This window comes from Cygnus olor, chromosome 11 (genome assembly GCF_009769625.2).
Source record: "Cygnus olor isolate bCygOlo1 chromosome 11, bCygOlo1.pri.v2, whole genome shotgun sequence".
In the NCBI taxonomy this organism is placed as follows: Eukaryota; Metazoa; Chordata; class Aves; order Anseriformes; family Anatidae; genus Cygnus; species Cygnus olor.
The window spans coordinates 2,845,576-2,863,917 of NC_049179.1; the positions used below are offsets into that span (position 1 = coordinate 2,845,576).

The 18,342-nt window shown below is 33.3% G+C and overlaps 1 protein-coding gene across 12 annotated transcripts in view; it reads left to right on the top strand.

The window, feature by feature from the left end:
- The window catches only part of UNC13C (unc-13 homolog C), a 222,125-nt gene that overhangs the window by 60,235 nt on the left and 143,548 nt on the right, over positions 1-18,342 (top strand). For 6 of the 12 annotated variants that reach the window (XM_040569739.1, XM_040569738.1, XM_040569742.1 and 3 more), the window contains 2 exons: positions 13,248-13,270; positions 13,814-13,878. In XM_040569739.1, coding sequence (XP_040425673.1) covers positions 13,248-13,270; positions 13,814-13,878 — 88 coding nt within the window. The remainder of the gene's footprint in view (positions 1-13,247; positions 13,271-13,813; positions 13,879-18,342) is intronic. The other 6 variants (XM_040569745.1, XM_040569746.1, XM_040569747.1 and 3 more) reach the window with 1 other exon arrangement.

Sequence of the window (18,342 nt, forward strand, 5' to 3'; positions counted from 1 at the left end):
TTGTTACTTTCTCTCTTTCTAGATTTTGCCCTATTGGCTTCTTCCATTCCATGCCCATCTTGTTCGCCTTATCTTTTGCAGGTGCCTTAGAATAAGTTTCTCTCCTGATGAAACTATCACTCTGGGTAAGCTTCCAGAGGTGCATGCACTCTTGTGAGTTGCTTTTAATGATAATTAAAGACTTCCATCTGTGAAGGATAGTTTACAATCAATAGCTTCATGATCTTGTTGAAGAAGATTTTGCTGATCATTTGGTGACTGAACAGATTTTAAAAATCTTTTGGTCTGGAGTTTCTGCCACAGAGTAACCTGTTTGATTGTCTATGGTTTCAGGATAGCTGAACTCATCTTACTCTATGAATACACACACTCGGTGGCAAGTCAGATTACAGGGGCCAGGTATGGGATCTGTGTTAAACAATGGATGAAAGTTGCTTTCCTTCTTGTTCTATAGGAAGAGATTTGTATTACATTTTGTGGTGTCTGACTGGAGAACAGAACTCTCAGAGAACAGGATCAGTAAAAACATCGTTTTTCATAAGTATGAAGGAGGAAAATGTGATGCTAACTTTTGAAACCAAACCAACCAGTAATGCATTACTGTACACCCGTTGCAGTGTGTTCATTGTGATCCAGATTAAGGAAAGTTGTCAGCAATATATTACTTACATTATTACTTACATATATTCCAAACTCTGTCTAGTCCCACTATGCTGTTTTGAAACAAGGATATACTTTATTTTGATAGCATTTTTAGCCACTTTTTTTTTTTTTTCTCTAGCAACTGTTTTTTGGAACTGTACGCATCAGGTTATTTTCTCAAATAGTATAAGCTTTAGAAAATAGTCTAGCCTTGTCTCAAAGTACTGTCTTTTGTTTCTTTTGAATCTTACCTCCATCATGTATTTTTAATATATTTGTGTAGGTACATATATTGTGTAGGTACATATATTTATTAGTTAACTATATATAACTATACTTAATTCCATTGTACCAGTTTTGTTGTATGAATATGAATCTTAGATTTGGACTTGAAAAGATCAGTGCTGTGTTCCAGATGAAAATCAATTGATCTACAATTGTTCAGTCATTTTATACCCATTCAGGTGGAAACAATAAACAAAACAGTTGTCTTGGTCACAGCACTGCATATTTGTTGGTGGTGATTGTAAGGGAGGAAATAGAAACCTGTTGAAAGATGAGATTTTTTTTAAATACTGAAGAATTTTCCTACAGACAAACTAAATTAGATGTGCTGGGAAGTGGTCTCTAAGCAAGGAGCAATGCTTTTAGAAAGGAATGAAAGGTGGGTGTATGTCCCATCTTATTTCTTGATTGCTTGAGGTAACTGTTGACTGATTAAAATACAGTTAATTATTTGCGGTTTTTGTATGCTATTCTTATGGAAAAAAAAAATCTTAGGAAGCTGGTGTAGATTGGGTAGGGGAAGGTTGTCTAGTGAGATGGCAGAATTCTGGTTTGGTATATAAAATGCTACAGTAATTAATGATAATAGAACTTGTTTATCAGCATGTTTTATGCCAAAAGGAGACGTTAATTCATTGATTTACCAGCAAGAACAACTTAATGCAAGTCAATCTTTTTCATACCGCACTATAAAAAGGGTTGTCAATAATGGTAGTTTCTCCCCATTTTACTTAGTCTTCTGTTGCCATAATAAAGTAATAGTTTGTAGAGTTTGTAGTCCTCTGAGAAGCCCCCTCTAGAAGGCACAAAGCATAGTTGTGGATGGCTACAAGTTTCCGTCAAGTTTAGCATCAACTTTGTACTAAACAGTGTATTAACAGTGATTCTTTTTTTTTTTTTTTTTAATATATCCTCTTCTCAACTTTCTAACATCAGGCATGGACTAAGTGGGAAAAAAATCTTAGTGAATGAATGCAAGTAGTCTTTGTATGATGACGAAAGAATAGCCCAGACAGGAATATTTTCAGTAAATATTAATAAAAGCTAATAGCAGTACCAAACTCAGGTTTTCTATTTTGTCTCAAAATGTTAAAGAAAAGTAATTAGTGAAGAAAAGAAAATGTTTTGTTTTTATTTTCTACCATATGCCTAATAGATTTATTCCTTTTACCTGGAATGATGAAAAACTGAATTAACATAAGGGCTGATTGTATGTTCTCTGTGGCTGATATAGTTGATCTAAAAAGAAGTAACCAGAAGTATGAAGTATACAGAGCTGTATTTGGGAACATAACATAACATAATTCATCATAACATACTTCAGCATAAAAATTCATCTATTGTTCTCTTCATATGTAAACAATATAAGCAGGTAGATTACAGAGACTTTTCAACAGTGTAAATACCCTTTCACATTCACTTCAGAAGGTGGTGACAGTGGAACAGATGTACTATGTAAACAGGCTCGGTAAGAAATTAATACACTTGCTTTTGATTTGAATAGATTCATTGCACTGAGGAAACAAGATTTATAGCAAGTTATGGAATCTATTCTTTAAAAACCTGTTTAATATCTCTTTAAGAAAATATAACAGTGTTCTTATGGCAGACTGTATTTACTTCTGTAATTACAGGCTTTATGTTTAACTGAAATCCTTGGATTGTAATAATGCATCTCTTTGAAATAAAGGATAGTAACCAAACTGAGGTTGAAAAATGTAGTTTAGCATCATAACCCCTACTGAATCAGTGTGCATTATGTCAGGAAAATATGTGTTGCAATTACACTTAGTCTGGGAATCCAAAAAAAATATTTTGCTAACGTTCTCTTGGATAGCTGTATCTGTTCTTTAACCATCAATAAAACACATAGAACAAACAAACAAAAACACAAACACATATTCTCAATCAGTAAGGTTTAATATAAATATCTGAATTTTGTTCTTCAATCAAAAAAAAAAAGTCTGTTTAGAGGATTAAATTTTTTTGGAAATATAAGTAATTCATTAGAACTGCTAACTTCATTCACCAAAGAAGGGTCTGCTACCCTAATCCTTACAAGTACAGAAAACTATTTAACATTATTTCTATCAACTTTAGAATTTTTGTATTTGAGAACAGATTTAAAGTAAATTTTCTAGAGCTAAGAGAGAACCTGAGGATAAATGTCATTTCCAAGGACTTATTTATTCTGATTCTGCTGTGGAAATAAGCACAAATTAAGATTTTATAACCAAGATTAAGAAATAGTTTTTATTTTTGTCTAAAATATTTAAACTTTGTATGTCAATCACTGCATTTTAGAAGCAAAATATCACTGCGTTATTTTATAGAGCAGCTTTGGGATAAGAAGAAACTTGTTAAAACAACTGGTTGAAAAATACCTAGATGTGCATTTTGAAAAATGTAATGTCTTGGAAAACATGAGTTAGCAAATATGCTCAAATCTGTCTCTGATCTATTGGGGAAAGCAGAATATTACTGTAAAGTGCAAAGGTAAAGAGATTCTCTGTTTTGCTGCTGAAGGTTGATTCTAACTACTTTCATGGGACAAATTTTCCCATTATGCACATGAGCCAGGTGATCAGTAGAGCACCTAGACAGTTGTTTCTCCTTGTGCCTAGGAATAGTAGAAAAAATCTGAAGCCTTTTCCACTTTCATCTGATGTAAAATTATTGCCAAAAGTGATGAAACTTTGTTATCTGTGATATGTGCCTCCTTGATATGTAGAGAGTATTCTTAAGATGGCTTGCATGAGCAGATGTTTTGGTAAATCTGAAAATAAAGGCAGAGTTTATTGATAAATATGTATCTCTAGAAAAAAAAAAAAGAAAAAAAGACACATACAGGCACTTGTACTTTTATATTGTTAATAAACAGCATTTTTAAGAGTTTTTTTTTTTCCCTGTACTTGCCTTATGTTAAATTCTTATACATTCTACTGAAAATAAACTAATTTTCATATTAATAACTGCGTAAAGAGAAAGTTTTTCAGGTTTTCAGGTCCATGTTGTTTTGCTGATACAGCTGTTCACAAATGTCCTTGATACTACGGTGAAGTGTATGGTGTATAATTTAAACATTAAAAACAAAAATGGTTGAACGCTGAAACAACTAAGCAAGTAGTAATAGATAGCAAGCTGCTGACTGATAAGCTGGTAGCTTCTCTGCAGTTGATTTATGAAACTAGTTGGACTTCTTTATGTTACACCAGAATCTTGGACATGTGATATGGCAGAACATGATTTTGATTCTTCTTGTCTTTGAGAATTGAGTTTTCTTGATCACAGAGACCAAACAGCAGCAAGAGATTTACCAGTGGTATTGCAGATTCATAACCGTTGTATGGGTCAAAGTATCACCAGTGCAATTGCAGCCTCACCAAAGAAATTGTTGTCCATCAGCTGCACATCTACCAAGATGGAATAATAAGAAGAGAGACATGATAGTTCTTTTGTGCTCTTGCTGCAGCACTCGTTATTCCTAGAAAATAAAATAATAATAATAATAAAACCCACCATGTTCATAACATAGTGTTAACGGTTTTCTATAGACAAGAATCCATAACACTGTTTCCTATTTTACACTTTCACATCCGTACCTTTTTCTTGTCATATTTTTCTTTCGTCTTTTTTATAGTGCACTGTATGCAGAAAAAAGTTTAGTTGTTTGCAGTAGTAGTTGACATCCCTGTGTGATTTTGCAGCACTTATTTATCTTTAGGTAATTTGCTATTAACAGTGATCTGAGCAACATATACATCACATTTTTTTTGATTCTTTTTTTTTTTTAAGCTACCATATGCAGTGTATTCTTGTGATCCTCATGTATAGGCTTGTCAATAGAAATCATACTATTACTGTACATATGAAAGGAAGGAAGTTCAACTACAATTCAACAGCAGTTCATTCCCTTGTATCGTGCACCTTTTGTCACAGCAGGTATGAAGGAATAATTGGAGAGTAAATGGACCAGATGAAAGTGAGCAATGCCAGAAGTGTTTAGCGGTATGATTTATCTTTTGTTAAAAATAATGGGAAATTGTAAATATTTTTCTCATGTATTGGGAGAAATATACGCTGCCATGTTGGTCTTTTTTATAATACAAAATTTAAGGCTATTTCAAGTATTTTCTGGCTAAAACATAGCAGATTGAGTTTCCAGATCATGGGGAAAAAAAAAAAAATTAGAAAAGCCTCTAACTACTTAGCTATGTGTAGTCTTTCTTTCTTTCTTTTTTTTTTTTTATACCAACTTATATCTCACATATTTCTGTCAGTGTCATGTTCTTGATTTCTTTGAACTGTAAACTGAAGGAGTGGAAGGATAGACACCATGGAGTTTTAATCCATCTTTCTCTGAGATGAGTCCGTTTCATACATTCTATTAACTCATTGGAAGTCTCTACAACACTTCTGGATATCTTGTTTTAGTGATTTATAACATATATCTGCAGTTGCTGTTTTTTTAATATTTGGCCTAAATCACCATTGTTCCAAATTAAGCCTAACTTTTCACAGGACTAGTGCCAAAGCAGTGCAATAGTATGTGAGGAATATTTTGAATTCTAACTCCATCCTTTCAAATACTTGCAACCGATTCCAATTCAATGTTTTCTGCAAGCTATATGAAATTCTGTTCAACCAACTTGCTAACGAGAACATTGTCTAAAATTAACCCATATGATATTGTGTAATAACTCACATGATATTTCTACCCCATGAATTGGAATTACTCCCAAATATCACAATACAACTGTACATTATTTTCTACCAATTTCATCTTTAATCCATTTATCTTGTGTACATAAGAGAATGTCATTTAAAAAAAAAGTTCAAAAATCATATTAGCATTGAAGTATTTCAAGTCTTTTCCTTCAATCATACTAGTTAAACCAGTTTCTGTATCAACAGAAGAAAATCAGGTTTTTCTTATCTCAGTAAACGATGGCGAATGTCAGATTTTTATTCTGTTGATGATTATACATTGACTCACATTTTCATCCTCTAATGCCAGTCTTGAAATTAGTCATAAAGTTTTCCAGTATATCTGGTTTTGAATGTCATATTTAAAGAGCTTAAGACTATTCTAGATAGTTTCTTACACCTTAGCTAGAAAGTGAATGCAATTCCACAGGAAAAGAAACTACCAACAGCAGCTATGAACAATATCATAGTCTATGGAATGTGACTTTCCCAGGCCTTATGTTCTGCTCCTTTGTTCTCAAACATAGATGTGCATACAGTTCTTTATCTTTAACAGTAGGATAATTACATGATATGTGGGTTTGCCACCATTAACATTTTATTTTACAACAGGATTACACTTTGGAAGCAAATCTCCAATTGGAGATTTGGTTTGACTGGGTGGTCTGAGTGTGATTTGGATTTGTTTTTTTTTTACCAGTGGATCCAAAACAAGCATTGCTTACAATGCCAAGATGAACAAGTCTGAACTAAATGCCCCTAGAACATTTGTGTTGTGGACACTTTGGTATTCAGCACCTACTTCTTTGACCTTCTGGTCTGCTCCTATGGCAATAAACTATTTGCTAGTGCATGCATAGTCTTTGTTGCCCAAGATGGCAGTGATCTGTTTCCCAAGAAGTCATTTATTCTTCCCGCCCTGACCAACCGACACCTCTGTCTATGCTGCTACTGCAAAACAAGCTGCACATCTCAGTGAAATCCTCTATAAACAAAGTTTGTTTTACCATTCCCCCGGGTTTTGGATTTGGAATAGTGTGCTTAAAATGCACTCTGCATTTTACTCTAACATCACTGTGACAAGTATGAGAGTGTCAAGAAAGCCAAGTCTTTAAGAGGATTTTAGTTTGAGATCACCAAAAATTTAGAAACATTAACATCATACCAATGATTTATTCTTTTAGAGGTAAATTTAAGAAGTGGGTAGAAGTATCTAGTAGCTGTTCGAAGATGACAGAAAACAAGATCCACTATAAGTCTAATGGGACTCAATTTCTAAACACCAGAGATGTTTTTAAATCATGTCTTCTTCGTTCAGATTTGCCAACCAGTTTGTTAGTAAAGACAGCTGCAGTTTTTATCTCCACCAAGCTGACCTCCTGCTTTGGTTCTCTGTGTATGCGCTAGTAATTTTTCTACATCACTGCTAGTAAAGTGCTAGCAGCAATTCTTCCATTTCTCCTGTCAACCAAGGTTTATTCAAGTTTGACCCTCTTGTTGTCACACAAGCACTCATCTCTTATGATGTGTTAGATTTAATATTATCTTTCAGGCATTATATAGTATCTCTTCCAGGAATGTGCTTCAGCAACACATCATCATCTAGGCATCTATATACTGTAATATTCTGTTCTGTATGGATAATATCAGCTCCTGGGTACATCATTTATTATTTTAGCTTGTCTTAATTTGTGTTGTTATTTTGGACAATCTAAAGTGCTTCTGTTTGGACTTGATTTTCTTCTTTTGTTTCCCTTTCTTAGCAATTGCATACTAATTAGAATTGTCCAGCTTAGACTATTCACTACTGACTGGCTGCTTTTACACATGCTATTTCCATTGAACAGTTGTATTTTTTATCTAATTCCAGCAAATATTATGTCTAAAGGGTTTCCTTTCAGGAATGATGTAATTATCAGTCAGTTTGACATTCTTGGAAGAGTTTTGTAGAATTAAAGATTAAAATTGTACTTTGAGAGAATAATGAACTTTGTCTTCTTCTGATTTGGTGTTATACAATTATGCATGCTAACAAGAGTGGAAATTTAGGGTTGTGTATTCACAATAGCATCATAATCATTCTGAATAGTTTAGATAGATTTTTTATTACCTTAATCTAGTTCTTGTGCTATCGGGAGGAGGGTGAACTAAATTTTTACAGTCATGAAAGAAAGTGTATCATGATGATGTCCTGCTGTTCAGAGAAATGCTAAAAACATAATAATGCCACAAGGCTTGAAGGGTCCCTATGACTGACGAAAAAAAAGTCTTTTAAACCACTTTTATATAAATATGTCTAAAGGTTGCCAATGGGGCTATTGTCTAGTTGTATTTCTGATTTTCTAATGGTATCAAAAAAAAAAAAAAGAGAAGTAAATTTAGATCAGATATAAGGAAAAAAATCTTTATTTATGAGGGTGGTTAGATACTGGAATAAGTTTCCTAGAAAAGTTGTGGATGCCCCATTGAGGAAGTGTTCAAGGTCAGGTTGGATGGGAGTTTGAGCAACCTGATCTAGTGAAAGGTGTCCCAGTGCGTAGCAGGTGTGTTGGAACTAGATCTTTAAGGTCCCTTTCAACCCAAATCATTCTACAATTCACTTCTATATCTTCCCTGCCTACTTTGTCTTTCATGTTGGCAGACATCTTTTCAGCATACTTTAGAAATTTCTTTTAAGAAGTTTAGGTACAGAATCTAGTTATTTTGTATGAAGAATTCCAGTGTTGATTATGGTAAGTTAAAGGTGGTGACATTATGTTTATAATTGGATAAAGCAGACCACATGTTAATTTGAAAACAGTTGGTAACAGTGTAAGGTTCAGCTTTTACAAGATCTGTTAGTTTTCAGACTAAGAATGAGTAGTAATTATGCAACACAAACACCTGTTGGAAGTTTTATTTAGCCTTCTTCAAAGCAGGTAAGCTGATATATGGATGGAAAATCACTTGTGGTCTTATTTGAGGGGACTGAAAGAAAGCAAATCTGGGATGGTTAGTCCCCATCCAGGGTCTAACTTAATGCAGCGGATACATTTTCAACAGAAGCCAGGATTTAGTGGGTGTGTTGAAAGTTATACAGCCTTTCAATGTCTGGAGCTTTTTATTAACAGGGACCTTAAAGACCAATAATTTTAGCTTATGATTATTTTGAATTTCTTGTTTACTCAGAACTTTGTGTCTGCTTGTGGGAAGCTTATGGAGTGGTAGAGATAGAAAAAGGAAAGTGTAGAGACAGAAAGGAGAGTTAGAGATTAAGTGGTAAAGATTGGTACAGAGCTGTAAAAAATATCCTAGCTAAGCAGGAACACTTGAAAATACATTTTGCTAAATGTTCCTTAAGGCTGTCCTCTCCTTCCTTGAATGCTTTTCTGTTCTATCAACAGCTATTAGGAATACTGCATAGAAAATGATCTTATTTGAAGAAATGTGATATAACTGATTACCATGTATTCCCTACTTTAGTTAGTGATGTTTCACCTTTTCTCCTTCTTTGCATTAATTAATTAACTCGTTATAATTAGATAAACTTAAATGGACATCAGGAGCATTTAACCACTACAGTAAGTGTAGCTAAGTTAAAACAGCTTTTCTCTCTTTTTGCCTTATTAATTTACCTAGTTAATTACTATTGAGTTTGAAACTATCAGAGTGACCAACAGAAATATAAAAGGATTTTTCTTTTGCCTTTTGTGTTTGATGTTTGTAAATATAGTTTTCAATAGTAAGTAGCTGCATGACCATCCTACTCTTGTCATCCAGGTATATTGAGTATGTATGTATGTTGAGTGCACTGGGCTGAAATAGTAACAATTATGGAGCAATATCACTCCATGGATTTTCCCTATAAAACTGACAGAGCACCCTCCAATTATCTAAAATTGAATATGGCATAGAGGTACAACAAGCAGGTTATACTGTTATTTGGGAATATAGTGATTTTTCACATAAAATATAATCTAAGAAGAGACAAGCTATTTGAAAAAAAAAATCAGAAGCATCCAATAAGGTTAGATAACTGAATCAGTATTACACTGTTCTTAGTACATTCATAACTGTTTTTTTTTTTTTTTACATTTCTTGTTCGCCACAGAATGGATGAATTGCAAAAATGAGTTATATGAATATAAGTTCTTTTAAGTAAATCATTGTCTTTCAGCAGTATAATCAGAGATGTCTACTCTTATATCCCTGATATGAAAGTACGTTCAGTGGTCTCTTACATAATCACAATTCACTTCTTATCTACATCAAAGAATGTTGCTGTCTATTCTGGCAGCCTAATGACTACCAAAGTGAATTGCTTGGTGACCATACAATTTCCCAATCTGGTGCTCTCAGATACACAAAGAATACTTCCTTAGTTCAGATTATTTCATTCAAGGTGTGGTTAGAAAAAGTAATAAATGCTGAAGTTTTTAGACTAATTTTTTCTCTGAAGATGTAGTCATTTCTTACAAAAAAAAAAAAAAGTATATATATATATGTATGTATGTTTTGGGGAAATATGTGCCAGTTGTCTGCTTTATACAATTTCTATTGAGAAAGGAAATAGGAATGTGTTTGAAATGAAAAACAAATACATCTTTTCTAAGTACCAAGTGCAAAGATAAAACAAGTTAAAACAAAAATGTAGTGCCTTGTTTCCCTTTCTAATTGTTGATTGTCACTCTCCTTCCTAGTTTTAGGAAAAAGCAAAATTAGGTTCCAGTAAATGAAGTGTAGTGGAATTAGATGAAGCTGGCTGAAACCCAGGAGAGGTAAAGAAAATTTCTTATGTCCATCTCATGTTCCAAAATACAAAATTCCATTTAATGTGGAATGCAAGTCTCAACATTTTTTTATTTTTAATATAAATTTCTGAACAAAAAACAACTGAATTAAGCATATAATTCATGTGATTCCTTAGTCATCTGGTAACAAAATTTCTGATAACTGTAAAATATTTAAAAATTCCCTTTCACATACATAATACTGAGATTTATTGTGAGTTTTTAAATATGAATATTTAGTTACGGTTAGACATCTAGGCAGAAGTTATAGGTTGCATGAACAGATTATGGTAAAACTTCTTGTCTTCCAAGTGCTCTCCTGCTTAAAACTTCCCTTAGTCCTCAAATTGCTCTTCACTTTTTGAACTCTACCCTTTATGAGTTTAAGAATTACTTCAGTAGTAGGTCCCCCAGTTTAGTGCCCTGTTGGTGTATCCTATCTTTCCTTTCTTCTCTTTCACCTGTCCAGATGTTGTTCCAGCACTTCATTTTTAACTATTCTTCATATTTCCTTTATCATATCCCATAACTGTGTATCCCCTTTTGCTTCCATGGCTGGTTAGGCTTACAGTCATCTACTTACTCCAGGCTGTATTCTCACCCTGCTTATGAAAAGCTATAGCAATTTTGGAGAGTGGGATCCATTGACCATCCAAATCAAGTTGATGGTGGTTTGTTAACCTGTTCTCTATAAGCTTGTGGAGAAAGAGTAGTTAATTACATCTGATATTGTTAGACAAATTTCACAAATATATGCAAAAAAATGCAAATGTAGAGACTAAACTCATTTCTATGAATCTACTCAATCAAATAAGGGTAATTTGACATATATATAGATGGCTATGACAATTTAGTCAAGAATTAATTTCTGAGGCAAAATAAAAATTCTAATATTTGTGAAAGGAAGGGGAGAAGATTTGAAGTGAGAAAATGCTAAGATAGTTTACATCCCAACAGAAAAAAAATATATATTTTTTTTTTCTAAAAAATAAAACTAAGAAACAATACAGTGTCCACATTTATATTCAGAACAACTGCAGAAGGAATGGATTCATGGCAAGCAGATATTCTTATTGCACAGAGATGTACTTATTCTATTTTTACTCAATCATGGAAGATTTTACTACTAGTAATAGTTTTATTTTAGTATTCTGTATAACTCATAAGTTATATTCTTTGGGACAATAAACCTTAGTTCATTCTTTTATGCACACTGTTTCTAAATGGATTGTTCACAGCATATTTTAAAGAAAAGATTTGTAGACAAGAATAAGAAAAAGACAATTTATGTGGGCTCACAAAGAGGAGTGTCTGCTGCATAGCTGGATTTTCTGTAGGTTCAAGTTTGGTGTGGCCACATTGCCAATACCTGGTAGCCTGATCCACTCTTTGTTGAATAATACAAAATCAGATATAATCTAACTGGTAAAAACATGTTTCAAACAACTCATCTCCAGGTTCTATTCCACCCATTCTTGTGCATGTACTAGCTTTGATTACATAAGTAGGCTCTAAAATTAGTGGCACAACAATAGCCAATGCTTGTAGCACAGCAATGTCCTTTGATTTTACTGGATTGTCAATACTACAGTGTATACTCTTTTAAATTTGCCGATATAGTGTTTTTTTCATATATATATTTTAAAGTGATTTTTTCTTGTAGTTAGCTTGTTTAAAATATAAAAGATGCCAAGTGTTTAACACCCAAAAATGATTATGATATATATATATATATAGTGTGGAGTAGCTCTAAACATCTCAAAAGATCTGAACTGTGTAGAGGACCTGTAGAAACTGTGTACTCTGTTTGGAGAGGAAAAAAGAGAAGATCAGTAAGGTGACAATTAAAACAATTAAGTTTCATGTATGCACTCTACTATAAAGTATCCAAACAGAAGAAAGTTTTATTGATGCTATAGTGTACATAAAAGCAATTATTAATTTACTTGTATTTTAAAATTGTCAAGACAAAAAATAAGGCTATATTTTCCTGTCAGAAAATATTTTTGGTCTGATAGTAAATGTGAATGCATCACAAATTGCATTAAACAATTTATGATGATATATATTATATATAAAACTTGCATAATTGTAACTCTTATATAGTAGGTACTGACTTTTTGAGGGTAGTTTCTGTCATTGCATGAGTAGTTGTGCTAAAAGAGAATAGTGTACATAAAAGCAATTATTAATTTACTTGTATTTTAAAATTGTCAAGACAATAAAATAAGGCTATATTTTCCTGTCAGAAAATATTTTTGGTCTGATAGTAAATGTGAATGCATCACAAATTGCATTAAACAATTTATGATGATACATGTTATATATAAAACTTGCATAATTGTAACTCATATAGTAAGTACTGACTTTTTGAGGGTAGTTTCTGTCATTGCATGAGTAGTTGTGCTAAAACAGAATAGTTAGAATTCAGGAGGTTTTTGTTTTGCTTTATTTTAGCCTTTAGGAGAAATTCTCCTTTTTGAAAATGGAGTAATATTTTTGAACACTTCTCCAGTATTTTGTTATTGGTATTGAAAAAATCATAATAAATAAATAAATAATGCTGTGGAGATGGGATAGAATATATAAATTTTGTGGTGTCCATACAGTCTTGCGTAAGTGTCATGGATTTTTACCTACTGAAAACATCTGTGTGCTTCTTTAAAAAGTAAAGACAGTGATCCTGCTACTATGAAACACTTAAGCACAGGGGTTAATTGGCTTCTGCTCCTCATTTTGTTTCTGCATTAGCAGATTTAAAAAGTAACATTTTTTCACAGCTTAAGATATTTTCTCAGAAGTTTTGTCTAACCTATATTCCCCTTCTTCCCAATTCTCTTTCAGATAGCAGTTCTGTGGATGAAAAGGTTTAAAATTATGTATTTGTGATAGGGATCATGCATTTTGTTGTTGTTTGTTTGTGATTTGACCTCTTTTGTTCCTTCATTTCGGTTGTGAAATTTGCATGTTTTTTCCAGCTTTTCACTCTTTTGTTTTCCTTTGAGTGTGTTGCATTTATAAACAGGATAGTCCTCACTGTTGTGCTTATCATAAATGCGAGCGCAGGGGTCTGCTACTGTCAAACATTATACCTTTTTTTTTTTTTTTTTTTTTGTCATCTACATTGCATAAAACACAACACTTAAAGGGCTACAATATTTGGGAAGCAATATCTTACACCTTCCCATGCGTTCTTCCCCTGGTTTTCACTGAATGCTACTAAAATGTATTCCAAAGCAATGGTTACAATAGCTTTGGCCTGGAGCTGACCCTTCTAAACATTTTTCATATTAGGTGTTACATGTTTGATGCAGTTAAACTTTGTCCAATACTTACTAACAACTATGTAACTGTACTTTTTCTTTTTTTTTTCTTGTTTTTTTTTTTTTCTTTTTTTTTTCCCTTCAAAGGCTCAGATAGTAAGTGGAAGTTCCTTGGATACTTCCAAGCTTTATGCAATCCAGGCATTTAGTGGGTAAGTACTAATATGACTGTGAATTTTGTTATTTATATCTGCAAATTAGTTTCGTAATGTTAGTCATTTTTCTAAGGTTTGTTCTTATAAGAAAATTTGAGAGGCTTTTTTAAGTCATCCAAAATCAAAAGAAATTAATGAAACAGGTAAGTTCCACAAGCCAACCGGAGGCCAAATTTTTTTCATCTTTGCATACAAATTAAATTATACCTGGAGTTGCAGTTTGATTTTATGTCTTCATTTTAGTAAATGGGCAGTAATATAACAACATCAGTCAAATATTTGAAATCTAAAATGCCAAGAGGAAAAAGATCTTCCATTTGCTGAAAGAGAATGAATGAGCTGAAACTCGCACGCTTTGATTGTCTCTAAATGATCTTGCATCAAGTTTTTAGGGATTCCTTCCTTTGAAGAATATATCTCCTTCTTATTTTGAAGACCTTTTTATTATTTAATTTGGAAGGAGGAAAAAAGTAAAAACTGTTGGTAAAATTTCTGTTATTTATATAACTATTTAAAAGGTATATTATCTTCTTGGTGTGCTATTATAATCACTGTTTGCCGTAGGGATTTTTTGTTACAGAGACAAATCTAGATATTGTAAAGTTTATCCACTTAGATTCCTACGGCTTCCAAATACTTCCCCCCAACCCCACCAAACCCCGCTACTTTATTGGCTTATTATTCACAAGTTGTTGTGGAAACTATAGTTATGATAACATTTGTAGTTATTGCTAGGCAATCTTGGACAAGTTTAGGAGCACTATCCAGTTTCTTAGTGGCTTAGGTAGTTTCTGTATAGTTTGTCATACCTCAAACTTTTGTATTTTTTACCTTTTCCAGCCTGTAAAAACATGCGAAGGGCATAGGTGACATTATGCAGGATTAGTTGTTAAATGAACCTCCACACCCCACCCCACCTCCCCCAAATTAAATATCGTGAGAGACAATTGCTGACTTATTTTATTAGCTTGATTTTGACATTAAGATAAAATTATAGTATAATATGGTATAGTCTCTTGGCTTGCGAACCACACAGATGGATTGTTTTAACTTTGCTCAGTTGCAGTTTTCTCATAAGGTTGGAAACTAAACTCTTGGAACTAAAATTATAGAAACTTTTGCTTCGTATATTGACCAGCACTATATATCACTATGCTAAAACTACTACTCCTGCTTCATTGGGATTTTATGAGTACTATGCTATTCTTTATCCTCCTATATCTCTACATTTCAAAAATAGAATAGTACAAGTACTGCAAACTTTTATTCCTGACTTCTAAATGTAAAGCATTAGTATTTGTATTCAAATTATATTGTTCATCAAAAAGAAACTAACATCATCTGAAGCAATTTTCTTTCTCTTGATTAGATTACTTATTTAAAGACTTATTCAGCAATGCATTAGCAACAAAAACATTTACTAAAACTCACTAAGTTGTTATTCATATAATTCTTGTAATAGAGTCTTGCATAGCTTTCATAAGACATCACAATTGTGACAGCAAATTATGACAATGTGTATTTGGTGGCTTCTTTGCTGAAAAAAAATTAATGCACATCAGAACTAGAAGACATTACAGAGGCAGCTTCTGATATTTGCTACAACATCTTATCTTCATCGTATCTTCAGCAGAAGATATATCCTTCCTTTCTTTTGTGCTATGCCATGTCAATTCACTTTTACTTATAGGCCACTGATTAGTGAATTTAGGACGTGAAGCGCCACAAATAATAATGTACCTCACCACTGAGAAGCAGGAATCTTACATCTTGACTACTATAGAATAAGCTGCGGCTTACTGAAACTAAGAAAAGTCATACTCACAATCATTAGTGTGTAGTACTAACAAAAATACTTTTCATCTGAAAAATAAAAAAAAAATGCTGCTCATACCTTCCCACAAATATTTTTGAGATGTTTGGTGTGTAGATCATGGCACAGTTTTCAGAACTAGTAAGAAAAGAATATTTGCCATCAAAGTCAGTTCAAATTAATGAAATACAGTGTAGAAATCGACACTCTTAGATACTTTTATAGGTGCTGTTCAGTGCAGAATTTTTTGTTACATTCAATGCTGTAATCCAAGAATAAGAAGAAATGGTTTTATCTCAGATTGGTTTTCTGTAGAAAAAAATAGAGAACAGAGAGTCCAGAACTGTCTTGGAGATTTCTTCTATTCATTTTAATGACCCAGTTTGATCATTACATTTGGTCAGGCTTTCACTGCTTAAGTTAGAGAATTGTTTCTTAATATAACCAAAATCAAGGAGAAAATTGTCAGTTTCATATGATTTTTCATTTTCCATTTTTTTGTTGTATAAGTCACTTCTAGTTTCTCTATTGTCTTTTATTGATTGTCCCCCTACATGAGAAAGCTTAATAAGAATTAGCTCATTCACTTCTGTTGCTTGCAAAAAGAGTTTTCATGCTCTTCATTGCTTTAAAGAAGCAGTTTATCGTCTAGTTACTGTGTAGTTTAGGAATAGCATTTTGTAAGCAGACTGTCAGCGTAGGTTCTGAAAATGAAATGTTGATTTCTACACCTGCAGAAAGCTCTGTGGTCATATGATTTTGCTGTATGCACTACTTTCCATAGTCAAACAATTACAGTTGCCTGAATTAAATAAGCGTAGGACTTAGAAAAATATTGTACAAGTGTATAGAATTCATATTTTTCAGTGTGCAGCACATATGGAAAGCAGATGAAAGGACAGAAATCCATCTTGCGTATAAGGATACCTTTTTGCCACTGACAAGGACTTTTCAGACAGAAATTGCTCTTTTTATGCTCTCTCTTACATTCACAGGTGAAAAGGTTCAAATTATGAAACCTCTGAGGATGAAGTCAATCCCATTTACAGACATCCTGTAACAACTGCATGGGACTGCATCAAATGACTAACAGTAATTCAATACTAGCTCATGTTTTTAGATTAAACCTTACTTCTTTTGCTGACACTGTTTAGACTGGGCCCCTACTCTCTTTGCAAGAATCTGTTTCACCAGGACCCCTGAAAACAATGATACAATTTTCATTTAACTTTTCATTCAGCAGAAGAGCCCTGACATCTCAAAGATTGTTGTGGCTCTATTTTAATTATGCTTTCCAGTCTATTCCTGCATTCAAATACTAATCCCAAATGACAGCATCCCTCAGTCTCTTCTCTGCCAGTATAGCTGCCTGCAGCCTTATCTATGCCTCTCTTTTCATCTTCTCACTCACTCTACACCAAAGATGTTGTCATTTGAAGGGAGGGGAGACTCTTTCCCTCAAAACCTTTGACATCTTGCTTGATTATAAATATGTTACCTCTTTTCTGCCTTTACTCTCCCATCTCTCTCATAGTACAGCATTCTGAACCCAACTTACTTGCACCAACACATCTCAAGTCCAAGGCATGAATTGTATCTCTTCATTCTGTGCTATGGTCTTCACCTGTCTGCTTGAAATAAGAAAGCAGAGAGAGAAAAGGCAAAGACCAAGTACATTTTGCCTAGAGCTTCACATTCTACTTCCCTGTTAAAAGGCAAAAGCTCAATTTTTACTGTTCTTTCCATGCCAGTATGAAATCATACGTTCTCCTCTGCTTTTTATTTATTTTACTGGCCGTCATCTTATTGAAGCTGAGATACTTCAGAATTCATCCTTTCAGTACTTCTGAAAAGTAAATAGAGATCAGCTGATTTTTTCATCATGTATATGAATCTAGGGTTCTACTCCTTTACTCTTTCTGGAGACTTGTGTTAATTCACTGCTTGCCTGATGGTGGTTATGTCAGAGACTGATCATTTTACCATGTGGCCTAATTCGTTCTGAAATTTTCTAATGGTGCACAGGTGGAGCTGCATGTAGATGATTACTCCTTTTCTTCAGTGACATGTTCTTAGTGGTAAAACATTTATTTTGCTTGCATTCTCTGACAAATCCAAACAGATTGCAATGTGGAATAACTTCAGAAGTTCACAAAATGGTTTACGGCATTCTGCATTTCAACCACAGGAACTGTGAGTTTCTTAAAGTAGCTGAAGCTATCCAGTAGTTTTTTTCTTGCTTTAAGTAATAACCTGTGTGCCTCCAAATTCATTTCTACATCAGGACATCATTGGGTTGCTTTTACTGGAGGTGGGAAGAGGAGCAGAGAATTTAATGTACAATTTACATCACATGAAAATTTGCCTATGGCCATAGAGTTCAGTGTTCCAAAGACTACAGATAAAGATCAACATTCTACTGTCAAAACAGCAATGCCTGGTTTGTTTGTAGAAAACAAATGTAAATGTAGACATTTCCCCATTTTTCAAAAAGAAATTGATATTGTGTTCCAGATCAGTATATTGATCTTTACTTCCATTTTATAGCCAACAACCTTTGGATATTCGCTCCTAAATGTTATTAGAAGGATACAATTTGTTCCTATATGGAGAATTCGTGCATAAGAGAATTTCTAGTTCACATCCTC